The 27,983-nt window shown below is 42.7% G+C and overlaps 2 protein-coding genes across 3 annotated transcripts in view; one reads left to right on the forward strand and one right to left on the reverse strand.

Moving 5' to 3' along the window:
* The window catches only part of HIPK1 (homeodomain interacting protein kinase 1), a 54,462-nt gene extending 45,354 nt beyond the window's left edge, over positions 1 to 9,108 (reverse strand). For both annotated transcript variants that reach the window (XM_021002225.2, XM_021002213.2), the window contains exon 1: positions 9,027 to 9,108. The gene's annotated coding sequence lies outside the window, so the exon portion shown is untranslated. The remainder of the gene's footprint in view (positions 1 to 9,026) is intronic.
* Positions 8,610 to 9,582, forward strand: LOC144457624 (uncharacterized). Its single transcript, XM_078155504.1, has 2 exons — positions 8,610 to 9,317; positions 9,451 to 9,582. Exons 1-2 carry the CDS (start codon positions 8,610 to 8,612, stop codon positions 9,580 to 9,582), a joined length of 840 nt encoding a protein of 279 aa, XP_078011630.1.
* Positions 9,583 to 27,983: the final 18,401 nt, after the last annotated feature.

Genomic DNA, 27,983 nt, shown 5'->3' on the forward strand with positions numbered 1-27,983 from the left:
CTGAATACAACTAAAAACCATCTGTATTAGGCCAAAGCTACGAATGACAAACAACCCTCAGCTTTCAGTTTCTAAAACTGTATTTTTTTTTCCACATAAGGGGGAAAAAATGTTTTACATAGTTCACAGGACATGCCTATAACTGAACAAATTATACAGCATTCTACTTAAAGGCAGTCCAGGTTAGCTAGTCACTAGTTTTATAATACTAAAAAACTAAACTCCCTATAATGCTTTCCCACTATTTATAACTTACAAGTCATCTTACTTCATGCCTACCAGTGAAACCAACTAAATCATATGCAAAAAAAATGTACTTTTGAAAGCATTTACTGAATCATTCCTAATCTAAACCAAACTGGTTTTGAACAATGAAATGGGGGAGGGAAATTTCAAAAGGTTTTCTCTTCATATTTGATGATCTGCTTATCTTATCAAAACCTAACCCCAAGCTTTCAAAAATAAGCATTTGCCTAAATAATATGAATATCAATATCCAGTTTACAGCTATGCCTAGATATGTGGTCAGCATAATAACTAGCAGTTCACACTTCTATAGTGCTTTAAGGTTTACAAAGATGCCTTCCTCACAATAATACTAAGGTATAAGCGATATTTTCATCTCTGTTTTATAGATTAGGAAACTGAGGCTCTGAAAGATTAATAATGACTTATCCACAGTTACAAAGCTAGTGGTAGATTTATAAATACTAGTACTGAATTTAACTTTCCAGAAATGGAAAGCTAATTCAAGTAATGTGTAAATTAATACTTTTTTTTAAATGGCAACCATAGATTAGTAAACTTTATTTACAACATCAAAAGACTTGTACCCAAGGAAAAAGAAAAAAAGGTACTTGAGGATTACAAAATCTCTCTGTTGAGTATTACCAGTGAATTCAAGTTCTTGTTAATATTTCCAAAATAATTCTAACTCAATGACATAAATGGATAATTCCACCCATAACACAGGAACTAGTAAGCCTGCTGCAAAAGGTTTTAGCAAAAGGCAACTCCAAACAGTAGATGATCCCACACCTGCGAAAGTTTGTCAAGATTTCCAACTAAAAGTGTTTCATTAACTTTCGCAACAGCAACAATATGCTTTAGTTATTTAGTATCAAAATACCACAACCCCCTTGTGCTTGTACCTTCCACACTTTTGCAAGCTGAGTTTCCCCTTCCCCCTACTGTCATCTACAATTAAAAGCACAGCAGGGTGGAACAGAGAAAAACACAATCATAACTGCCCAGGGAAAAAAAGCATCATCACATTCCTTTAAGACCACTCAAATTCTGCTAGGACCAACAGATTCCAGAGACAAGCTTGAAAAAAAATGCCAGGCTCCCTCAACTGGGGGAAAAAAATAAAGGCCCTCAACTACACATGGAAGATAACCCTCCAATTTAGGTTATGGGCACCAAAGCTAAAGAGAAAAAGGTCTTAAAATGCTAAATTTGCATGGAAAATGCTTAAAATAATTCTTACTTGCAGAAAATTTTGATTCCTGAAACAAGTATCTTCACTTCAAATCTTAAGATTCACCTTCCAACATTTTATCAAGACATAGAAGACATATAACAAAGTTGCTCTTGAGTCAATTAAAAACTAAAGTTGAGAGGCTGAGAAGAGTTTCACTGCCACTGATGAAGTAGAACTCTGAAAAAGCATTATTAAGGGCGTCCTTTACAAAGACTCTCATAGTAGATTCATGTGAGTCATCTCTCCAAATACCAGAGATCACAAGCCATCCCTGCCTGACCATGCTATATTACTTTCATCCTGGTCCTCCAATAAAGTGGCTTTCAAGAATGTATGCTGTGAGGGCAGCTAGGTGGCACAGTAGATAGAGAACCAGCCCTGGAATCAGGAGGACCTGAGTTCAAATCCGATCTCAGACATATAACACTCACTACCTGTGTGATTCTGGGCAAGTCTTTTAACCCCAATTGCCTCACCAAAAAAAAAAAAAAAAGAATGTATGCTGTGACCAGGCCTCACTCAAACACCCAAATATAGACACACCAATCACAAACAGATTTATTTTTTGACAATAATAATTATTTTTATTTTACAAACAAGAATCAAGAAGCCAAATAATCCTGAGTTGGAAGAGTGATACTCAAAGCAACTGTTTTATAATAAATCCTGTTACAATGTAGTCCTTAGCAATGCACATCTTGTTAGAAACAAACATGTTAAATCTGTTTCTACTCCAAGTACCATCTTTACCAAAACTGGCAAAATATTATAGATATTTCAGGTCATATCTATAATAAATTTTTTTTGAGTTTGTTTCCCTATTACTCACTTGGCTGATAATATATGTATATGCAAACATGTAGACACACATGTTTATATGTCCTCTCCATTCCACTAGCACCTGGGGATAAGCAAGAGTGTGAGCATTTATGGTGATAAAACAGGTATACCAAGGACAGGTTTACTATGGGGACAAAGAAAAGCTTTAGAAAACCACTATAATTCTTTTCACTAAAAAGTGACCATTTCTACTATACACTACAGAGATATCTATGCATATCCTTAAATTACATGGGAGTATTCACAAGATGTGAAGCATGGATCCCTATAAATGCCTATCGATGGACCTCTGGGAAATGAAGCTTGGGAGCTCCCTGCAGACATTCAACATTCTCATGGTGGGGAGAAGTGCCAGATGGCAGGTAAAATTTCTCCCAATTTAAAGTCTAGGACATTAAGGAATTGTGGCTAAATGAGTCACTTCTAAGTGACTGATTCCAGAGTCTCCAAGGGAGTCAAAAGACGTACTAGAAATAAAATCAAAGTCTCAGGACTTTTACCTAAGAGGCCACATTCCCTCTCTCTCTAAATACTAAAGGGCATCTCAGAAGTATTTCCAAATAAACTAAAGAAATGCTATTATCCTAGCCAAGCCCACCAAAAAAATTATCATATGGGAAGGGAGGAGAAATTATGATATGGAGAGGGGGGAGAAATGAGGAAATATGCACACAGGTTTTGAATGTAGAAATGCAAAAAGGAGGTTTGAAAACCTATGACCTTAATAATTTGAATAAAACAAACTCCCCACACCCCTTTCCTTTCAGAATTACCCCACAAATGGAACCATCTGGAAAAAAAAACACCTGCCCAGTGAACATGTGAACTAGAGTTTAAGGTGGTCAGAAATTCCTGTAAATAAATTAGCTCTATAATCCTATGGTGTTTCTAGTGATTTATGGGGTCTTCTTACACAAAGCTATTCTTCATTATCTGGATAAGAACTGCTTTCCTCCGAGGCAGGTTATTTCTTTCTGAAATAATTTCAGTAACTCTTCAAAGATAACATGAAGTAAAAAATTTATATCCGCAGAACAGCACATTCTAAAATAATTCCCAAAAGTAATTAGGTGTGATTTACACACATGCGAAAAGACTAGAGATAGCGGGAAATGGATAAGCAGGACAGCTTTGAAAATAACATGCTGACTCTATTGCATAGTTGGAGGGAGAAGAGAGATGTATGTGGCCCTGGTGTATGTACAATACTTTTTCTGTTCTGCTTTAAGTACAGAAATGCTCATCTTTTTGGTATGTTCAAGACCAAATTTTTGTAAGTTAAAAAAAAAAGTCAGAGACACTCATCTTAGTATTTGCATCAGTATTAACAAATGAGAAGGCCAAACTGTGTAGAGACCTTGTCCAGATCAATCCAGAAAGGCCTAAGGAAGACAGAACTTGAGTAATATTACAACAGTTTGGCAGAGGAAGGAGGAGGCACTTTCAAAAGCATGAACTAAGCAGAGATATGTAAACTGAAATGGAAGGAGGGAAAATAAAGAGCAGCAAGAGATTTACTTGGCTGGATCAGAGAATGCTGGCAGGAGAATCGTGGGATAAGAGATGCATGAGGTAAAACTCATAGATTCATAGAATTCTTAGAGCGGAAAGAAAGTTTGAGAGACGCAGTCCTGGGGTCCACAAATTTTTCAAAAATATTTAACAACTGTATTTTAATTGGCTTCCTTTACAATTCTATATATTTTATACATTTAAAAACATTCTAAGAAAAGGTGCATAAGCTTTACCAGACTGCCAGAAAGGCCCATGACACAAAAAGGGTTAAGAACTCCTATCTAGTCCAGTCCCTTCATCCTCCAGATGAAGAAACTTCAGCAGAGGTTACTAAACCAAAGGTAAATAGTTGGTGGCAGGCCCTGATTCTCACTGATCACACTAGGTTCTAGCCAGGTGTGCTAGTTTCTAGACTTTATCCTTTCCGAGTCCCTGTCCTTCTTCCCTGGTCAACCCTTGCACCCTCTAGAGCCCTGTTCTATTGCTAACAAATTGCTCTTCTCCTCAGACTTGCACCCTCCCCTGGAAATTACTTTGCATATATTTCCCAACATGTAAGTCTGACCACATCACTGCCCTACTCCCATTCAATGAGCTCCAGCACCTCCCTATATGACCTCACCTCCCAAATCAACTATCAAATCCTCCATCTGGCATTCCAAGCCCTTCACAACCTGTCCCCTTACTGCCTTCTTCCCAGCCTTCTTCCATTCGATTCTCCCCATTCATTCTATGATCCAGCTACACTGTCTCCTTTGCACTTCCTCACACATGACACTCCAACACCTGATCTGGTACCTTTTCACTGATTATCTGAGCCCCCCAATTCCTCTGGTGCCTGGGATGCTCTGCTTCCTCACCACTTTCTTGGCTTCTTTGAAGACTTTGTTCAAATCCCATCTCCTGCAGGAAGCTTTTCCTGGTGCCCCCTCTGCCTCGCACACACACCAAGGGCCTTCCTTCTATTTAAATTATGTGGATCTTGTAAGGTAGGCATGTTACCTGTTGTCTCTGCTACTAAAAGGTGAGCTCCTTGAAGGCAGGAACTACACCTTTGCCTTTCCGTGTAACCCCAGCAATAACAATGGCACAGGGCAGGTAAGTCTTCACACATACTTGTTGACCACATTTTGGGATTTCCTTAAATGTGTACATATTGTTTACTTTCAATAGATCCTAAGATCCTTAAGAATAGGAACTGTTTATTTTGTCTCTTTATCCTTAGGCCTAGCCAAAATGGTCACTTAATAAATACTTCAGGTGATTACAAAAGCAGTACGACTTTGTTAACGAGATGCCTAGACACATGAAACAATCAGAAAACACACAACTAAGTATATTGAATTAAAAGACATAAAATGAGGAGTGCAGGATCACCAGCTGATGATGGAGGCCTCAGACTCAGGAAGTGACTGAGTAGTACCTGAGTAAAATTACCCCAGATGTTGCAACAGGAAAAGACTAAAGGTGAAGGTGGAGGAGAGAGAAAGGGAGAGATACATGACAGCAGTCCAATCCAAAAGATGACCATAGGCAGGACAGGTGTATGACCAACAAAAGAAGCTTAAAATCCCAGAAGATCCTAATACCATTGTTTGCACATATTTACTTAAGCACCTGCTACATGCACTGGACAGTATCTCTGAGGCACATAAGACAGTATACTAACTATGATACAAATTAACATAAATGTAAGAGGACTGATAGCATGGTAGAAGAAGAACTGGATTTACGTCAGGAAAAAAGAAAGAGTCTGAAACCTGGACCTGACATTTATTATATATGTGACTTTGGGTAGTAAGTCACTTAAAAATTTTGAGCTTCAATTTCCACATCTGTAGATTGGAGTGGATGGGGGGGCGGCACCCCCCCACACACACACACATTTAATTCAACAAAGATTTTTAAAGTATCTACTATGTACAAAGTCATATGCATGAAGCAGGTGGTGGTATAGTGAACACAGCTCTGGGCCTAAAGTCAGAAAGGCCCGAGTTCAAATGTGACTTCAGACAATTATGAATTATGTGACCCTAGGCAAATCACTTAACCTCTGTTTGCCTCAGTTTCCTCAACTGTAAAATGGAGATAATAACTGCACCTTCCTTGCAGGGTTGTTTCAAGGATAGCGCTTAACACAATGCCTGGCACATCATAGGAGCTATAAAAATACTTATCCCTTCACAGGAGGGAACAATCCCAAGAGGATGGAAAGACAAAATTTTAAAGGCCTTCTTCACAAGAAGCTCAAATGGGGGAAAGGAGGGAGTAGAGGAGATATAAGTAACTAATTAAAAGCAAAGAGTAATTTGAGAAAGAGTACTAATAACTAGTGGGAAATCAAGGAAGGCTCCCCAGGTGATGTACCTGAGCTGAGCCTAGAAGGAAGATAAGAATTCTGAGGGGTAGAGATGAGCAGGGCATATATTCCAGGCATGAGGACAGCTCATGAAAAGGCAATCAGAAGACGGGCTGCCTTGCAGACCAGTTCAGCTAGAATGTAGAATGTATAAAGCGGAGTAATTATAAGGGAAGGCTAGAAAGGTAGGCTGGAGCCAGCCTGTGGAGGGTCCTAAATGCCAGGTTGAGGTGTTTGCATTTTAGCTGAGTGTCAGTAAGAAACCACTGAAGGCTTTGGGGCAGAAAAATGACACTGTCAGACGTGTGACTTGGGATAATTATTTTGGTAGCCATATGTGAGTGGGCTGGAAATACAAGGACTTTAAACAGGGAGGTCATTTAGAAGACTTTTAAAATAATGTAAGCAAAAGGGGAGGAGGGCGTGGAATAAGATGGTAGCTCTATGTGAGTGGAGAGAAGGGGGCAAATGAAAACATGGTCAGATGCTTTCAAGTGCCTCCCAGTTCTACTAGTCCTGGACATCAGTGAATGGTTACTTTAAAAATCATCCTTGGATAAGAGAGGACTTGTGTTCTGCTTTAATATAAAGAGTTATGAACTCTATCTAAATGAGTCAATTCAACATATATTCAAGTGCCTATGTGCAAGGCACTGGGGCTAGAGAAAAAAGCAACATCACAACTGGGGGGGAGGAAATCAGGAAACAGCTTCATGGGGAGAGAGATGTGTGGCATTACAAACAGGCCTTTAAGGCTAGGTAGGGCTTCATGGATGGGAGAGGGAGGGAGAAGAAAGCAGGTCTTGCTGTACATGCAGAGGGTAGGTAGGTCACAGAGAGTGTGACATGTGCAAGGTAACAGATTATAAAGAGAAGGATGGAAAGATATGTTGCAACCAGACTCAAGAGGTCTTAATACCACAAGGGCTCTGCAACAATGTATAATATTTACCAAAAGTTACACAAATACTAATCATGAGGCATTTAACCAGGCTGGTATGGTTCACTGGTTTCTACTTATTCACCATTAGACCAGATGTGCTTTAAAAAAACCCCACAAAATCATAGGATAAAAGGTTCTGTGTTCTAGTGTTCTGTTATCTTTAAAGGGAAGGGGAACGGGGAATTCTGGCTTGATTTTGAGTTCATGTTACAAATCAACTTGTCCTAAAATCAATAAAACCAGTTAGCCCAGAGAATGATAAGAGCTATACCATTAAGGTATGTGTGTGTGTATATTACACAAATACTAATCATGAGGCATTTAACCAGGCTAGTTTGGTTCACTGGTTTCTACTTATACACCATTAGACTAGATGTGCTTAAAAAAACCCCCACAAAATCATAGGATAAAAGGTTCTGTGTTCTAGTGTTCTGTTATCTTCAAAGGGAAGGGGAACGGGGAATTCTGGCTTGATTTTGAGTTCATGTTACAAATCAACTTGTCCTAAGATCAATAAAACCAGTTAGCCCAGAGAATGATAAGAGCTATACCATTAAGGTATGTGTGTGTGTATATATGTGTATATATACATATACACATATATACACACACACAAGAACACTGTCATTAAAAGCCTGTTTGTTTATGAGGCATTGTTCCCAATTTTACCAATAAAATGTTTCATTAACCTGCAGACCTCTGTTTCCAAAAGCCATCCTAGCAAAAGCTCTTCAATACCGAATCTCATTATTATCTCTCAAAAATCAATAACAATCTGCATCATACTTTTTTGGTAGGAAATAATTTCAGCCTTTGTATAGGGAACTCCTGGGAAAGGAAGCTCTCTCTAGCAAATGCATACTGTTCAGTGACTTATAGAATTTTACAGAGCTTTGGTCACCGATAGGTTCAAATGACTAGATGTCAGGCTGAAAAAGTTACTGTGAAAAACAATGTTAAGTTGATTTCGAAATATTTTCCTCAAAGCTTTGGTCTGTTATGAACCTGAGAGCAATCAATAAGCAGGTAAAGTCGTCCCTGGGTTATCCTCAGCAATCTTGGGGGGGGAGAAAAACTGAAGGCAGTCAGGAATCAAAAATAACTTTTACGTAAACAAGGGCAAAATTGTAGGTCTTAACGCTGGCCAAGAGAGCAGAAGCCACATAATTTAACTGCACTAGGTTGGGAGGAGGAAATTTGGAGGGTTCTATCTCCTCATGCCATTCTCTTCTGCTAGCAAGAAGCCTCTATTTCTGACATGGTCCTCTGAAAGATAACAGATGGGCTGGTTTTCTGTTGTTGTTTTTTCTTTAAGAGGGGAGATGGAGACTGGGGGGTGGGGGTGAAGGGAAGGCCTCGGTACTTCGGTTGCTCTAATTGATGCTTCCCAAGGTGGCTCCAGTCCATGAGATCATCTGGGATGGAAAACGTGATGCTGCTCTGCCCCCAGATGAGTGACATGGGACTCAATGGCCCGAGTCGGGGAAGGACCCGGGGCGGGGGGTGATTTGCTCTCCTCCGCCCCCACCCTCGCTCACTCGGGGAACCCCACGAGCGCCAGGGCCAGCCCAGGCCCGCAGCTGGGTCTGTTACCACAACAAACTGGAGGGAGGCGAGGGCTCGTTGCCAGGCACAGGGGCCTCCCCTCCCCGCCCTCGCCCGGAGCGCGAGCCGGAGCCAGGAGTCGGGGAAGGGGGACCAAGGCGGACCAGGCGGCCCCGAGCGCGCCCCCGCCGCCCGCCAGCCCCCCGGAAGCCCACGGGCAGGGATGCGGCTGGATGGGGGGCCCTGGCGCTCGAGAGAGGGTCAGCACGTCGCCCAGGGTCCCCGGCGCCCCGCACCCCCGCGGGACGAGCGAGTCCCGCCAGCCCCCCGCCCGCACTTACCGCCGGTGGGTCTGGGTCTCAGCCGCGGGCTGGGGCTGCCAGGAGGAGCAGGAGGCGGAGGCGGAGGCCGAGAGATCCGGGATCCCGCCGCCGGGTCATGATCCCCCCCGCCCGAGCTGGCCCGGACCCCGGGCCCCCGCCCCCCGGAGCCGCCCCAGCGCCCGCCCGTCCCGTCCCGTCCCGGGGGGAGGCGGGGAGCCGCCGCCGCCTCAGCCGCCGCTGTCGCTCCCGACCCCGGCCCCGGCTCCGGCCCCGGCTCCGGCTCCGGCCCCGGCCCCGGCCCCGGCCCCGGCTCCGGCTCCGGCTCCGGCTCCGCCTCCGCCTCCTTCCCGCCGCCGCCGCCGCCGCGGCCTCAGCCCCGCGCTCCCGCCTCGACCTCCCGCTCTGCCCGTCCGGGGCCACAGCGGGGCCCCTCGTTCTGCAGGCACCGCCGCCAGGCCCAGCCAGCCGAATGCCGAGCGGCCGCCCCCATTCCGCCAGCCAGCCCAAGCCCAGCCCCGGCCCAGCCCCGCCAGGCCGGAACTACTCGCTGGGAGCCCGCCCCTCGCCGCCATGACACCTACAGAGGCGGAAGTACCCGCCAGCGTCGGCGCCGGCGCCGGCGCCGACGCCGCCATGATGCGGCCGTGTGTGTCTGTGAGCATCCCGCGATGGTGGTCGTGTGGGCCTCCGTGGGGAGCCAACGTGGATCGAGTTAGGTGTCTAGGGCGTGGGGCCGGCCTGCCTGCGCCTTCTCACCGCAGAGCCCGCGGTGGTCACTCTGACGGGACTCGCCTTCTGAAGAGGGGAGGGGGCCGATCGGGAAACTCCCCGCGCTGTGTGACGTCACCGAAGCTCAGTGTGACATCATCGGGCCTGACTGGGCCCACTGCCCCCACGGCACCCGCCACCCGGGAAGCCGGCCAGCTTGGGCTGTTAAGCGCCAGGGTGTGATATCACGTCGGACCGGTGTGACATCACTGACGTCTTAGGTGCCCAGGCGTTACTGAAGGCCACGGACCTCTCTGCGCCTTGTCCACCTTCTTCTCTTCCCGTGTCTTTTGGACGCTAGCTCCTTTCCCACTGTTTCCCAGGTCTCCTGTGTAGGATATCGTCCATGTCCCATCCTCCTGTTTTCGCTAGGGCTCCCGGGGTGTTGGCTGTGGATTCTCCATGTCCGCTGGCATCGCTTGGACCGTGGCCATGGCTTCTGGTTGGTCTCCCAGCCTCGAGGCTCTCCCCAACTCAGCTGCCAAAGTGATCTTTCCAAAGGACAGGTCTGACCCCACACGCCCCATGCTTACTAACAGTGACTCCCCACGATCACATATAAAATGCTGTTTGGCTTTTTAAGCCCTTCAAGAAGAGGGATTCAAGTCAAAAACATTTTAAGAACTAGCTGTGTATTAGGCACAAAGACTAGCAGAAGGACAGCCCCTGCCCTCAAAAACCTTACATTCTAATGGCAGAAGGGAGCCAGGAAGTGGGAGTTGGGGAAAGGAGGGTAGAAACAAAGGCATGAAGAGAATCAAGAGTTTGGGCTGGTAAAATGAAAGCTCTGGGAGAAGCCCCTGGGAATGAGAGTGTTTCCAATGCCAGAAGTAATCCAGGGGTGAAGTAAGCTTTCAGAATGAAGGGCTTCCATAGCATGGTAGACAAAGTCCTTTGGACATGAGTCAAGAGTGCAACCTGGAAAAGTTTTATCACTTTAAGTGTTTATACTCTGCTAGAAGGAAATAACACTTTAAAGTAAGTGCAGCTTGAGGAAAAATTAAGAAAGGAAAGAATATGAACAACTGTAGGAATGCTTCACAGAGGAAGGAGTACTCAAGATGAGATTAGAAAAGAAGGATTCTGAGAGGTAGAAATAAGCAGAGTGCAAACCAGGCATGGGGTATATGGGAGTGCCTTTTTAATACAGGACAGAGATGGAGCAAGGGAGCTCAGGGAATATATAATTTGGCTAGAAGGCAGCATCCACAAAGGAATAGCACAAAATCAGTCGAGTGTAGGGATGAGAGAGACTGTGGAAGGCCTTGAATGCCAGGCAAAGGAATTTGTATTTTATCCCATAGGCAACAGGGAGCCACCGGATTTTAAAAAGGTTATCTTAGCAATTAGGTAGAGGATCAGTTGGGAGATGGGAGAACCTGGGAACACAGACATAAATTAGAAGGCTGTAATTGTAGTCCAGGCTAGAGGTGATGAACATTTGTGCTAAGATAGTGACTGTTAAAAATATTACTAGACGGTTTTTGACTTGAGGAAAAACATTTGGGAGAAGCAGTCAGGGAGCAGCAGCAGAGATGACATTTGAGGGTGAGGAGTGGCAAAGACGTACAGAAGACAGTCAAACTAGAAGAGAATGTCCAGCCTTCTTGTGGTCTCAGCTGGCCCTAAACCCCACTCTACTCCTTCACCCTCCCTTTGGGGCCCACCTTCTCCAGTCTTCCTTTAGGTGCCTGCTGGGAAGATGATGTTGTGGTAGCTGCATATTGACTTAGAAAGCCACATGTTAACATTATTTCTGTTTTACTATATTTTTATTTTGTTAAATTACATTTTAATCTGTTTAATCTGTTGGCATGTGCCCAAGGGCCGTGTGTTGGATACCTCTACTCTAAACCACCAGAGGAAAATGTATGCCCCTCCTGGATGTCAGTTCCTACGGCCAAAATCCCAGCTGTCCCATCCTAGTTATAACTCATTGCTAAGTAAGTGGAGAGAAGGGTATTTATGTGAGAGACATAAAGACAGAATCAGCAAATCAGTGCAACTAAATGAATGAGGAATGAGGGAGAGGGAAGAGTCAAGGATGACTTTATGCTTCCATAGTTTCTGTGGTAGAATAAAGAAAAGCATTTGACAGTAACAACCACATTGTGATATGCCTAGCTGTGATTGACTTTGCCCTTCGCAGCAATGCAAGGATCTAAGACATCTGCAAAAGTCTCAGAAAATGCTCTCCACATCCAAAGAAAGAACTGTGGAATTTGAATGCAGATCGAGGCATACTATTTGCTCTTTTTTTCTTCTATTTTGTTTTGTTTCCTCTTTCTTGTGGTTCCTTCTATTGGTTCTAATTCTTCCTTACAACATGACTAATGTAAAAATATGTTTAACAGGAATGTATATGTATAACCTATATCAGATTGCATGCTGTCTTAGGGAGGAAGGGGGAGAGGGAAGGGGAGAAAAATTTAAAACTCAAAAGCTTATGGAAGTGATTGTTGATGAATAAAAATAAGTTAATTTTAAAAATGTAAAAAAAATGCATTTGAGGTGATTCAGAAGAAGGAAATTGAAAAAAACGATTCAGAGGACTTTGGACTTGCCAAAAAGGCTAGAGATTGAATTTAGGAGGGAGAAATTTGGAGGAACTTGAAAAAAAGTTGAAGGAGAATGACTCAAGCTAAAACAGACAAAGAGTCAAAGATTTAGAATTAGAAGGGACCTCAAAGGAAATCCAATCCAATAGCCTCATTTTATAGATGAGGAACTGAGGACCAGAGAAGCTGTGTGACTTGTCTGCCATCAGACTGGACCCCAGATAACCTGACTCTGATGCTAGTATTCTTTCTAGTCTACTATAACTTGCTTTTTATTTTTTATTTATTTTTTTTTTTTGCTATTAAAAACTCTCCAAAAAGCAACCTCGTCTAAAGGAAAGAGCATTGACCTGGAATAAGGAGGAACTGGAAGTTGAGCTCTGGCTCTGATCCTCAGAACCAAGGTGTGAAACTAACAGTTCATACCACAGAGAAACGTGCTTGAGGTGAAGATAAATTCTTCTTGGGGAGCAACACAATGGGGAGAAACCTTGGACCTTGGAACAAAAGACCCCATAGGAGGAGAGACCCTGAACATTGCCTCGTGGGAGGAAAAAAGAGATAACAGAAACACAAAGAAGCTGCTTCTAGGGAAGCCTTGGCTAAGGGGAGCAGGGCAGGGAGGAGCTCATCTGGGTTGTGGCCATTTAATTTTTTTGGACTGGCCCCACAATTTCAGCAGTCTAGGAACTTTCAGTGAGGAGACTTCTCTGGCAATGCAAATCAGCACCTGCACTAGGAATTATAGCTTGGGGGGGGGCACTCAAGGGTGGCACGAGAGCAGGGAGACCTTGAGGTAAGTGACCTGCCCAAGGTTACACACAGCCAACACGTCTCACAGGTCACACTATTCTGCAGCTATTTCTCTTGCTGAACAGATACTGAACTTTGTTTCTACCAGATGAAGAGTATGAGTGCTGTCACCGTCTCTACATTTTAACACCTTGAGGTGAAGTCCCTGTTAGCCCAGCCTAGTCACAGCACTGTTGACACTCATTGTATGACCCTAAGAAGTTACTTGGTCCCCCTCAGCCTCACTTTCCTCAACTGTAAAATAGGTATTCACATATATATTACCTACTCCACAAAATTATTGAGTCAAATGCTTTATAAATTGTAAAGCACCATGAGTTATTATTACCTCCTTTTATATTTTTATCCCCTTAGAAAGCAGACAAGCTATCTGTGAAGATACATGAAACGGTTACATTGCCTTTTGCAAGGAAAAAATCCTTTGCCTTGCACTGTACAGGGAACAGGGAAGTGCATTCCCCTAGAGGACCAGGATTAGCCAGGATACCCAATCCCATGAGGCATTTGTGTTTATTGATTTTTGCAAGAACTTCCTCCTTTCTGTTTGAGAAACAACACAGGAAAGAACACAGTGCACCAGCCTTGATCACTGAGGTGACAGGCCAGGGGAAGTGGGGGAAGGAGAGAGGAAGTGAGAAATCGGAGATGTCTCCATATTTCCCCATGTTCCGCTGTCCTGAGAAATTACAAGACATCTGAGAATAAGTCTGAGTATTACAGCTTGGTAACCCAGAGGAAAAGGGCAGAAAAGCTAGTCCTGGCCTTTAGCAGTTGAAATATACTCCAGAAGATGTTCTCTGCCGTAATTATGGGGACCATATTTTCTGAGCACCAGACTGGCAGACGTGGTCTAAGCAAAGGATATTCCTTTTACAAAACCTTCTCTTCTTGTTATCAGGATCATTCTGAAAAATCCAAGGCACCTTTGCCACATCCCTCCCAGCTAATGTCATGTTTTTGTGTGCTTTTGACCTTCCCCCATCTCCCCTTCCATAGCAATTTATGTCCCTTCCTTCCTCTCTAAACTTACTTCCAAGAAGTCTTTTCTAACCACCCTATTCAAGCCTTTCAATTATCACTCTCTCCCACTCTTTCAGAATATACCATACCCCTCTGCACCACATTTACATGTGTCCATGGATTGTTTTATAAATGAACTTAAATTCTTTTGTAAACCTTCTTCATTAAACTGGTTGCTTCTGAAGTACAAGAGCAACATCCCTCCTCCTCTCCATCCCCAGACAGCCTGTCCAAGACTACGCGCACAAGGTAATCAATACTGTACATGGGTGGGATTCATGCATCAAGGGAACTGGGGGACATTGTGTGGTCTGACAAAACCAAACCAGATGAGTGCTCTCAGGCTGGCCAAGCACTTCATTTACATTATTCCATCTGATCCCCAGGTAGGTCCAACAAATAAGATAATTGTAAAGCACCTAGCACAGGTCCTGGCACATAATAATAGCTAGTATTATGATTATTATCTTTATGCTTCAGTGTCTAGTACTTTACTACATCACGCTGCCTCTCAAGAGATTCGTGGAATCACAGACGTGGAGCTAGAAGGTAGTTAAGTTCAAAGGTCATCTAGACTACCCTCCCTTTTGCAGGTTAAGGAAATAGGCCTATGGAGGTTGAATGACTTTTTCAAAGTCACACAAGCTAATAAGATGCAGAGCCAGGATTTGAACCAAGGTCATCAGACTACAGTGATCTTTCCACTGCCACCACCACATTACACCCACTGCACTAAGGAATTATTGTGGGCCTTATTAAATCAATTGGAAATATGACAAGTATGGAGAGGAAAAGAAAACTTCTGAACTGTCTGCCATATGGATTTTTCCCAGGTTCTTACATGGGAGATCCAGACAAGTAAGCAGGAAAAAAAAATTACAAGGGACAATTCACCACAGTGGTTTTTCCAAATCTTTTCATCCCTTTTCAAACCTCCTATGGCACCCCCACCCCTCAGCCTCTTAGCTGAGAACCTTGCCTCACTCATTTCATTGAAAAAAATAAAGGCTGTTTGCCTATGGCTTCCTCTTTTCAACCTCCTCCTCAACTAAAATCTCCCTGATCCCCTCTTCTACTATCTCCATCTTCATCCCTACCTCATATAATGAGGTGCCTTACCAAAGCAAAGGTTCCCTATCATCGTTGAGAATATCACCATCCTCCCCATTACTCAAGCTCCAAACCAAGACGTTATCCCTCCTCATTCTCACCCCCATTTTTAATCTGTTGCCAAAGCCTATTAGCTTTACCTTCCTAATCTCTCTCTCAAGTCCCTCCTCCATCCTTGTTGCTACCATCCTGGTGCAAGCTTTCATCACCTTATCCTTGAATTATTGAGTAGTCTGCTGGTCAATTTGTTTATCACGTCTCTCTCCTCCTTCCTAAAGGATAGTTCTGACCATGTTACTCTTCTCCCTACCTCTCTCCCATCCCCTTCCCCAATAAACTCCTATGGCTCTCTATCCCTTTCAGGTTCAAATGCTAATAGCCTCTGGCAATTCAAAGCCCTTTATAACCTGCCTTCTTCCACCTCACCTTTCTCTCCACCTACTCTAAGATCCAGTGACACTGGCCCCCTTGCTGTTCCAAAAACAAAATACTCTGGCCATTTTCGCTGGCCGTCCCCTATGTCTGGAATTCTCCTCCTCATCTCTGCCTCTTGAGTTCCCTGGATTTCTTTAAATCCCAGCTAAAATTCTATCTTCTCCAGGAAAACTTTCCTGATACTGCTTAAATGTCGTGCCCTCTGTTGATTATTTCCAATTAATCCTATACATGGCTCGTTTGTACATAGTTTGCATACTGTCTCTACCTTTAAACCATGAGGTCTTTGAAAACAGGTATAGTCTTTTACCTTTCACATCCTCAATGTTTAGTATAGTTCCTGGAACATAGCAGGGCTTGATAAATGTTTACTGACTACCCTGGCCCTTCATGCTGCTAGAAATCTAGCACAAGAGTGCCATAGGTTTTAGGCAATAAGGGATTGGCATAGGATGGTGGCTGTGAAATTGGAAACAATGAGTCAGTCCAAGTTAAGTGCTATAGAAGCACAGAATAGTGGAGCTAGAAGGGAGTTTAGCATCCCATCCAATCCCGTGTTTGTTGGATTGAAGCCCATTCTTTGACAGATGAGGACAGCAGTGCCCAGGGAGGTCAAACAATTTTCCCTGAGTCATGAAGCAAATCAGTGGTAGGGCCAAAACTAGAACCCACATCTCTAGTCCCAGACCAATGTTCTTTCCACCATACTACATGATCTTCAGCTAAGATGGGGCACCCAAGAGTTGATGGACTAGAATCCATGTGGTGTGGTGGATAAGGTATTGGACTTGTCATCAAGAGGACATGGAAACAAATCACATCTCAGATACTTCTCAGTTCTGTGATTTGTCACTTAATCCATCTAGGCCCCAGTTTCCTTATCTGGACAATGAGAGACTTGGATTTTGTGATCTCGAAATCTATGATCCTGTGATAACAGATTGGATACAGGAGGAAGGGATTTTAAAGAGGTAGGAAATGTTGCCCTTCTCTAAGGTTAACATGTCTATTCTGCTTGCTGGTAGTTGTTTAACAATGGACTGAGGGGAGGAGATAGGTCCTCACCATATACTTTTACATTTAATCTGTATTATTACCATTTCCTCCATCACTTAAGTCTAGAAAATCAACAACACATCAAGCCCCGATTTGTTGCCAGTGGTTGGCCCGTTTCCAAGGTATCAGTGCTCACGTTGAAAATTTAACAATGGCCAAGCCAATTCAACAGGGCAGCTAGGTGGTACTGGGACTGGGTTTGGAATCAGGAAGAGTCGTCTTCATAGTTAAAATCCAGCCTCAGACACTAGCTGTGTGACCCTGAGCAAAATCACTTAACTCTGCTTGCCATTTCTTTCTCCAGCTCATTTTACAGATGAAGAAACGGAGGCAAACAGTCACTCCAGTATCTTTGCCAAGAAAACCCCAAATGGGGTCATGAAGAGTTGGACACAACTGCAAACCAACTGAACTGGAACTGAAGACAATTCAAGCTGAATCCACGATACCCCTGTCTGTATGTATTCTGTATATACCTATTTTGGTATTTAGTATCTCCTCTATTAGAACGTAAGCTTCTTCAGGCAGGAACTATTTTTACTTTTTTCCCCAGGGCCTAGCATATCGCTTGACACATGGTAACCACTTAATAAATGTGCGCTGAAATTGTTAGTCATGTGACCCAGTGCCTGAACAATAATGGTTCTCTCTTATTCCCTTTTAATACTATCAGGACCAGAGAGGGAAGTTTCTCTGGATGAACCAGACCAAGAGAGATCACCAAACTTCTGATCCTTTGAGATGTGGGGAGAAGTCTTTGACTGTGACTCAGTTCTTTACTCTCCTTTGGACTCCTGTTTGAAAAGTTTATCTGGGACCAGAAAGGAGGAAGGGAAGGTATATGAGGGAAAGGAGTAGCCCAGGGGTGGGGAACCTGCGGCCTCAAAGCCACACGTGGCCCTCTAGGCCCTCAAATTCGGCCCTTTGACTGACAAAAGGGCCATATGTGGCCTTGAGGCCACAGTTCCCCACCCCTGGAATAGCCACTTTCCTTTTCTACTGCATTGGACACTACTGATCACCCCCCATCATTGTGAAAACTCTTTCTTCCCTGGGTTTTCCTGACACTGTACTGTCATTCTCTCCTCCTACAGTGCAGGTCTTTTCAATTTCTTTAACATGATCATCCTGTCCCCTCTGGGTAAGTGTTCTCCTGGTTTGTGTCCTGCACCCTCTTCTCTTGGTGTGTGCATCAATTCCCAAGATTTTAACATAGATTAACAGATAACTCCCCAAATCTATATATTCAGCTCTCCTCTCTCTTCCTTTATCACCAGCTGCCAATGGATATCTCCACCCAGATGTCTTCTAGACATCTCAAATTCAACATATCCAAAATAAATATTTTTATATTTCCCCCCTAAACATACCATCTTAACTTCCCTATGTCTGTTTGGTTTAACAGTATCCTTCCAGTTACCAAGTCTCACAACCTTATAGTCATCCTCAACTCTTCTTTCTCCCTCAACCCACATATCCAAACAGTTGCAAAGTCTTGTTAATTCTATTAGAATATTATTAGAATAATTATATTTAGAATACTGACTACTAAATGCAAGTTAGAAGGCCTCTTCCACTAAACATTTGTACATGCGTCCCCCATCCACTGTTGAAATTAATGAATGAAGCATCTATTAAGCACTTATTCCATGCAAAGCACTGTACTAAGGGTTGGAGATATAAGTATAAAAATAGCCAGTCTCTGCCCTCAAGGAGCTCCAATTATAATGGAGGAGGTAACATATAAGGAAGATTTGAGCTGCAAGTCAAATGAACTTTCTCTCCTTCCAAACTCACTTCTGCTAGGGATCCTTCCTATTTTAAATCCATCCAATCATGATCAACATTCAGGTACTCTGTATGAAAGATATAAAATTGTTCTTGGATATTATGTTTTTATTACTAGTAGGGAGAGAGATGCAGGAATTTGCCTCAAGTCAGACAAAATTTAGAGAGAACTGACGATATTTACATTGATCTCAATGATCGGCAGAAAGGCTAGCCAGCTGGTAACCAACTCTCCTGAGTACCTTCTAGCATACCATCATACACATTAGCACAGTGCTTGGTACCAAGTAAGTAAATCACTTCATAAATGCTTTTTCATTCAGTCAGTCAACAAAGTTTATTGCGTGCTTACTAGGTGCCAAGCACCAGGAAATCAGAAGAAGGCAAAAACAAATCCCTGCCTTCCAGGAGCTCACATTCTGATGGGAGAAGAGGACATGCAAATAACCATGTATACATACAAGATACATATAGTCTAAAGTCCTTGTGCTACATAGAAACAACTGAGTTTAGCAATAAATAGTGAAAATGGAAGGCTACAAAATGACCATATTTCTTCTCCACCCTTCCTCACTCCACACCTGAATTGAGGATTTTTCCTTGTTCTCAAGGATGTAAGGACATTAATTGGGTTATTCCAAACAAAATGCAGACCCCAATCCACTCACTCCTCATTCTCCTGTGGCCATGTCCTCCCATAAATCCCTCCCCCCAGGGGATCCAATCAACATGCTGAGGGGTGGGTGGGCTAGTGCTTTTAATGTCGTGAGGGCACCAATACAGCCCTCAATTAGTCCATCTGTTATCCTTTGCTCTTGTCATGATAGATAATCCAACTCTTTTTCTTGTCATACATCAAGGAATTCATGGAATTTGTGTGTTACTTTGTCTTGTATTTGTTTTTCAGTGTGTGATAGTTTATTTTTTCCATTAGATTGTAAGCTCTCTGAATGTAGGGACCATACTTCCTATCTACTCCTCAACCCCGAAGACCTAATGCAGGAGATTAAACAGGAGTTGTGTGCAATAAGTGGTGCTGATTAACTGTCTATTTGTCCTGAATAATAATGATAATAATTACTATTATAGCTAGCATTTACATAATACTTTAAGGTTTGCAAAGCACTTTACAAGTATTATCTCATTTGATCCTCATAAATGAGACAATATTTGTAAAGCATATAGCACTGTGCCTGACACACAGTAGGTGCTTAGTAAATACTTGTTTCCCCCCCCCCTTCTTCCATTTACAACAACCCTGGGAAATACATACAGTTACTATTCCTGTTTTACAGATGAGGAAACTGAGGCAAATAGGGGTTAAGTGACTTGCCCAGAGTCACACAGTAAGTATCTAAGGCTGGATTTGAATTCAGGTCTTTCTGACTCCAGGTCCAGTGTTCCATACACTGAACCAACTAGCATTCTGGAAGTCTAGGAATAGTCAGAGCTCATTTCACCTAATTCCAAGCACTTCCCCTTACATTGCCCATCCCACAGTCCCCCCCAAAAAATTTACACTCATCTTAGGACTCTAACTTGGGGGGAGGGGAGAAGAGTGGCTGCATCCAATAAGGGAAGTATCTTCCTTAATAAAGGAAAGGGGAAAGATTTTTCATTAGACCAGCATTTTCCAAATTGATTTAGCCATGGGATGCCTTAGGCCTTATAACATACTCACAGCCTCCATAAATTCTAGTCCCAGTGTATGGCGTATGGAATAAAGTGGAGCTGGAAAATTTGGAAGAAATTATGGTATATGAATGTTACTATCAATCAATTAACATTTATTAAGTGCCTACTATGTGGCAGGCACTGTGCTAAGCACTAGGGAAACAAAAAAGAAGCAAAAGGCAATCCTAGCCCTCAAACAGTTAAATCTAACAATATTATTGTATAGAAAGAAACAGAGACTGAGAATTTTCAGAGAAACTTGGTAAGACTTATGCAAACTCACGTAGAGTGAAGAAAGCAAGAGTGAGAACAATTTCTACAATGACAACTATAACATAAAGGAAAATCCTAAAAGTCATCAGAATTCATATTTCTATAATAACTGCTCTTGCATTCCAAAGGATTGACCCTCCTCTCAGTAGGGAAGGTAGGCTATCGGTGTGGAATACTGCCACACATGATAATGTGTCAGTTTGGTTTTTACAGCTGTTTTTCTTTGTCACAAGAGATGGTTCTATGAAGTGCTTATTGGGGAAAGACAATGTAAAAAGACAAAAAGCTTTTTAAAGTTTAGAGCATAATCGAGGGAAGTGAATCTACATTATCTTGAAATATTGCCACATGACATATTTCAGAAAAAGAACTTAACACTGTAGAAGGGAAATATTGCCAGCGTTTACATTTTCTCATTTAACCCCTATTCATATTGCATGGACCATCAGAGGTCTAATGTACATAGTTGGGAAATTGCTGCCTTAGACCCCTTAGTGGAAAGCAGATGGAAAGCAGATGACAACAACCTAGGAGCAGAGATTGGATAAGATCCTTTCTAGTTCTCAAATTCTGATTCTATGAGTTGGATGTGAATGTGTTAGTACTGACTGATTCAAAGACTCCCTCCTGTCCCTACAGAAGGTCTAACCCAAACCTGCCATCTCTGTGATTCACTTAGCAGTGGGAGTCTGGCTTCACCTTCACACGCTGTTGTCCCTACAAAGCCTGAAGTTCCATCCCAAGCAATTTGGAAAAGAGATCTTTCACTGCCCACCCAAATTTTTATAATTATCCTAATGACCTCATTGATTGGCAGAAATACTAGACAGCTGGTAACAGTCTCCTGTGTGCCTAATAGCATACCATCCTACAAATATTAGCATGTATTTGGTACATAGCACCACATAAATGCTTTTTCATTCATTCATTTATTCGTTCAGTCAGTAAGCTTCTATGAAATCTTCCAGATTATACGGCAAGTGGACGTCATCTTCTAGGAGTTTAAAGATGCCTCCATTACCCATCTCTGTAAAGGAAACAGGCTATCCTGTGAGAATCACAGGGTGATCTCTCTCCTAGTCATTGCTGGCAAGATCCTTGCCAGAGTTCTCCTTAATTGGCTGATCCTTCATCTGGAAGGTCAGTATTCAGAAAGGGCTTCAGAAAGGGCTCAAGAACAGTTAACACAAAATGTTTGCTGCCCAACAACTCCAGGAGAAATGTCAGAGGTCTATATATCACATTCATCTACCTGACCAAGGCCTTTGATATTGTTAGTTACAAGGGCCTGCAGAAGATTATGTTGAAATTTGGTTGCCCAGAGAAATTCATCAGCATGGTATACCAGTTTTATGATGACATGCTCATATGGGTTCTGGATGAAGGACCATGCTGTCATGCTTTACCAGTCACCAACAGAGTGAATGAGGGTTGGGTACTTGTTCTCATGCTTTTCAGCATGATGTTTTCTGAGATGTTGTCAGATGCCTTCAATGAGGAAGAAAATGGAATCAAGATCAGCTTCCACAAAGATGGTAAACTATTTAACTTGAAGAGGCTACAAGCCAAGACTAAAGTGGAGGGAGAGTTGGTACACAACATTTTGTTCACAGATGATTGTGCCCTCAATCCAGCTTCTGAGGCCATGATGTAACAGAGTAAGGATCAATCCTCTGCTGCCTATGCTGATTTTGGCTTGACAATCAACATGAATAGAAAAAGAGATCCTCCACCAACCAGCACAACATCATCCATACATGGAACCATTGGTCACAATAAATGGAGAAATTCTGAATGATGTGGATAAGTTCATTTATCATGGCAGTATACTTCACAGGGCTATCCACATAGATGGATGAGGTTGCTATATGTATTACCAGAACCATCTCAGTGTTTGGGAGGTTCCAAAAGTGTAGGAGAGAAGAGATATTAGGCAACATACAAAACTGAAGGTGTATATAGAGCTGTTGTGCTGACCTCATTGTTGTATGCTTGTGAAACCTGGACAGTCTACCAGCACCATGCCAGGAAACTGAATTTGCTTCCATTTGAATCGTCTCAGAAAGATCCTGAAGATTGCATGGCAAGATAAGGTACCAGACACTGAGGTGCTCTCTAGAACTGAAATGCCAACAACTCCAACTTTACTGAAGAGAGCACAACTTGATGGCCATATAGCCCAAATGCCAAACACACACTTACCCAAAAGACTATTTTTACAGCATTCATATGGTGGCTAGAAGAAGTGGTATACAGACACTCTGAAGGTATCTCCAAAGAACTTTAGGATTGACTTCGAGACATGGGAAATGCTGGCACAGGGAACGCCTGGCATGGAGTACCCATCTCAAAAAAGGCACTCTATTCTATGAGCAAAGCAGAGTTATAGAAGCACAAAGGAAATGTGAGCTGTGCCAATCCATAGCCCCCACTGCCCTAAATGTTCTAATGGACCACTTGTGCCCAGTCTGTAGTAGTGCCTTCCAGACTTGTATTGGACTAATCAGCAATAGCTGAATACCTGGTCCTTTGACCCCAACAGAATGATGCCATTGGTCTTCTTCAAAAAAACAAAAACATAAACAAAGGACAAACAAACAACAGCAAGCTTTCATGAGGTGTTTACAACTAGGGGCCAAGCACTAGGAATAACAAGAAAGGCAAAAATGTAAAAGTCCCTGCCTTCGAAGAGCTTCTGTTCTGATGGGGGAGCCCACGTTGAAACCATTATGTACATGAAAGCTATAAAGCATAAAGGGAAGGTAATCCTAGAAGAAAGGCACTAGTGGGGAGTGTAACCAGGGAAGCTTTCTTGTAGAAGGTGGGATTTTACCCCGAGAATTGAAAGGATTTAGGAGGCAGAGACGAGAGAGAGCATTCCCGGAGTGGGGAGATAGAGGGCTTTGTTTGAGGCCAGTGTGTTCATAACCTAGAGCACCTGGAGGAGTAAGAAGAATGGAAAGGGTAGGAAAGAACCAGGCTGTGAAGGAGTTTAAAAGCCAAACAGAGGATTTTTTTATTTGATCCTGGAGGTAAGAGGGAGCCACTGGATTTGATTAGGGGGGAGAGATGTGCAACATTCATTCATTCAAGGGTACAGATGAGGACTGAAATTGCAGTCGACCATACAAGTGATTGTGTAAATATAAATGAGAAGTCCTTAGACTGATAAGGCAGTTATGATAAAAATACTTTTTTAAAATAGCCAGATTCTAAAAAGTAATGAACAATCCTATGACAACCAGTCATGAGTCAATAGTGTGACTTGGCAGCCAAAAAAGCAGCAGAGGCAAAATATTCTGAATGAGGAAGGTCATTGGATCTTAGATAAGAGCATAGATTTGGGGGCCTCCAAGTCATGTAGAACAATTCCCTCGTTTCATATATGGGGAAACTGAGGCACAGAGTTAGATCCGGACAGATCATACCTGGAATTTTGTGTTCCCATTTTAGGAGGGATGTTTCATTGAATGGAGTTTTATGTTATGTGCCTGAGAAGTAAGCTAACAGATAGAGTGAACCAGGCTGGGAACTGGAAGATTGTTAAAGAAACTAAAAGTACTGGGCAAGTCACCTAACCCCAATTGCCTAAAAAAAAAAAAAACCCTAAAAGTAAAAAAATAAATAAATCAATACACACACACACACACACACAATATATATATATATATATATATATATATATATATATATATATATATATATATATATATATATATATATATATATATATATAAACCCCACTGGAAACTAGATGCTTTCAGAGGAGAAGAGAATAAGAGGAAAGAAACAGGAACAACCCAAGAATGGACTGATCAGTATGGAAGTTCAGCTCATCCCTATCCAGATGTTCTAGCTGAGTCTTGGTCTTTGACATGATGGACCAGGTTAACTTTGAGGGCCTCTCTCCATGACTACTCCAGAGCTTGTGCCTCAATCCAGGGTGTATCATCTGAATATCAGAATTTGGCTCATGTCTTTCTAAGAGCTCTTAGATTCCCTTCATACAGACCAACTAGATACCAGATACAAGATAGAATATATTTAATAATCTATTAGGAATACTAGATAATTATGAAAAGCTCAGAACAAGCTTGTACCAAAGTTCCTGGACAGTTAGAAAAACTCTCCTCCTCTTCCCCAGAAGAAATCAAGCAACTCTCCTGGTCTGGCAGGTACTGCTTTTCCTCTCAACACGTAAATCCATAAGACTTACCCCACAAGTAACTCATGTCCAACATCTTTTTGTGTGTTCTTGCATCTTCTGTCTGGTTTACTCAGCAGAAATTTTGGAAGCTTCTGGCATTCTCTGTCTTAAGAGGAACTTTCCTCTTTCTCTGATCCTCTCCTGGTCTTTCCATCTCCCTTCAGTGTCAATCTTTCTCCACTCCCTTTTAGAGTCAGCTCAAATGTGTGAACTCTCTCATTGGAGGAGCAAACTCAATGATGATCTTGCTATTAAGATGCTGTAAACTTAAGTCAATAATAGATCAATCAGCTTCATCAATGAGCAAGGGACATTTAACCTTGCCTATGGAATTCACATCCTATTCAAGAGATACATAAGATAAGGTGTTTATACCTCTGCAAAAAGACTGATGTGTTTAGCTTTGAGTAGAAACTATAACCTGAACCTATAGGAGCTAATAAGATCACTGAGCGAGAGGGTGTAGAGAAGATAAAAGGGCTTAGGCTAGAACAAGAGGTCCACCTACAAACAAAGGAGGTGGAGCTTGATTGATGATACAGCAAAGAAGACTGAAAAGAAACCGCCTTTTGAGGTCCACAAGTACAATACATTGCACATATTTGCAGACTTTGTCAGTGTATTAATCAGTTTTGCTGATTTCCTCTTCACCCTTTTTTTCTCCTTTTTTTGTCTTAAAAAATATTATTTGTTATATGGGATGGCTCTCCAGGAGGGGCAGTGACAAAGAAGGAAGTTATGGTGATGTAAAAAAAGACATCCAAAAAAATCATGTTACAGGCAATGCTCAAGTCCAAGTTATAAAACCATTTGGAAATGACATGGATATCTAAATACAACATCAATTTAAACATGAAAAAAAGGGAGGGGACTTGAGTTGGGCTTTAGAATATGGCTAGGAATTCAACAGGCAGAGCAGGTAAGAAGGTGTACCTTTCAGGAACTGGGAACAAACAAAGCAACACCCCCTCAGGCCTTCTAAACCCTCAAGTTACAGTACACTAGGTCTCTTGCCACCAAGACACCTGGGCCAAGCAGGAAACCCAAGTGTAGAGTTGTCATTAGGGAAGACAGGGCAAGAAATTTAGAATACTATTGAGAGCTATTGTCTTTAGTGGTTGTGCAGAGGTGGGGAAGAATAGGGAAGCCAGTGACAGAATGAGTCTACTGGGGGTAAAGGTGGAATGGAAGCCCACTTAGGGAATATAGGTGGTGGTTTGGAGGACCCAAGCTCTTTCCTGGCCTAGGGTTTGGCAGGGAGGTCCTGCTTTCATACAGTGAGCCAGAGGCCTTCAGGGGCAACACATAACACAACTAGATGAAATGAATGGGGACTGGGCCTGGAGTCAGGGAGCCTTGAGTTTAAATATGGCCTCAGACACTTGTTAGCTGTGTGTTGGTGGTGGTGTTCAGTCACGTCCTTATGACCCCATTTCGGAGAGGTTTGCCATTTCCTTCCCCAGCTCATTTTATAGATGAGGAAACTGAGGCAAACTGGGTTAAGTGACTTGCCCAGGATCACAAGGAGTACATACCTGAGGTCTGATTTCAACTCAAGAAGATGACTCTCTCTGACCTGCACCACCTAGCTGCCCTAACTAGCTGTGTGGCCCTGGGTAAATCACTTAACTTCTGTCCACCTCAGTTTCATCTCTCAAACAAGGATAATTATAGTACCTGCCTCCCAGGGTTGTTGTGAGGACCAAATGAGATAACATACAAAAAGTGCTTTGAAAACCTTAATGTGCTAAATAAGAGCTATTATTACTTACTACAACTACTGCTGCTGCTGCTGCTGCTACTACTATCTTAATGCCTAGAGAGAAGGGGCTATCCAGGTACTGGTGTCAGTCCAGGAAATGTCCCTGCTCCCTTGTCCATTATCAACCTACAGAGAAGTAGGGGAGGATGTTGGGAGGATATGTTGGAAGGTGGTTTTATGGATATTGTGTCTTTCTCTTGAAGTCTTGCTTTTCCCAGTTCCTCAATATTCTCCAGACCTAGAGCTCCAGGGCTTGGACCACAGGACCAGGTGGATTGTTCTAGGAGGGCAGCTGTGAGAGTTGGGGGTGGGCATCGAGCTCCCAATAAGCTTTGAGCCAGAGTGCCCTTCCAGGGACTGAGGGATCCCCTCCCTGCTTAGCTGTTTGCTCCGAATCATGGCACCATGGGCCACTGCTCTGCAAGACCCAGTGGGAAACTAAACACAGACGACTTTAACAACTAGCTCCTAACAATTCTCCTGACTGGTGATTTCACTGATGTAGGGAACTCCTGGCAAGGAAATGCCATCTCTTATGCAGATTAGCAAATGGTTTTACAGCTTGGTCTTGAGAGTTGCCTAAAGCATGGTGGCCTCCCTACTTAGAGGAAACCCTTCTCTGAGGGAAGAGACTGGGTTTTTTTGCCCGGTGCTCAGCATAGTACTTAGTATAAAGACACCACTTAAACAACGCTTATTGATTAATTGATTAGCTAATTCTAATTCTGCTAGCATTTTTAACTTCTCATCCTGCTTAATCTCTGACCTTTTGACAATGTTGATTATTCTTTCCCTCCTGAATATTCTCCTCCCTTGACTTCTGTGCGGTGGGCTCTCTCCTGCTTCTCCTATGTTCCTGGCTATTCCTTTTTTTTTTTTTAAAAGTATATAGGTTTGTTTGGATTTTTTTTTTTGGTCTACTACCATTATACCTTTCCTGTAAAATCTAAAATTAACTCAACTGACCAACCAATTACGTCTTCCGGCACTTTCAGCATTCCCCATCTATTATCCCCTACATCTCTACTGAGGGGAGGGTTATGTGCTTTCTTTATTTTCTGGAACCAAGATTTTCAGTTCAATTAATCTGAGTTCAGTGGCTTTTTAGTGTTGTGGGTTTTTTGTTTTGCTTGGCTAGGCAATGGGGGCTAAGTGACTTGCCCAGGATCACACATCTAGTGTCAAGTGTTTGGTCTGAGGCCACATTTGAACTCAGGTCCTCCTGAATCCAGGGCCAGTGCTCTCTCCACTGCTCCACCTAGCTGCCCCCTGTGCTGTTTTAATGCACACATTATTCTTTTCATTCTCTTATATTCTGTATCCCTTCATATGATTCTTTCCATATTCTTCTGCATTCCTCATATCCATCACTTCCTACAATTCAATAATACTCATATACCACAATTTGTTCAGACATTCCCCAACCGAAAAGCACCTAGTCTTGTTCCCAGGCTGTTGTATTTTGTTATAGATAAGACCTTTCTTTCTGTCACTGACCTCCTCGATGATAT

This window comes from Phascolarctos cinereus, unplaced genomic scaffold (genome assembly GCF_003287225.1).
Source record: "Phascolarctos cinereus isolate Bilbo 61053 unplaced genomic scaffold, phaCin_HiC Scaffold_5;HRSCAF=322, whole genome shotgun sequence".
Classification (NCBI taxonomy): Eukaryota; Metazoa; Chordata; class Mammalia; order Diprotodontia; family Phascolarctidae; genus Phascolarctos; species Phascolarctos cinereus.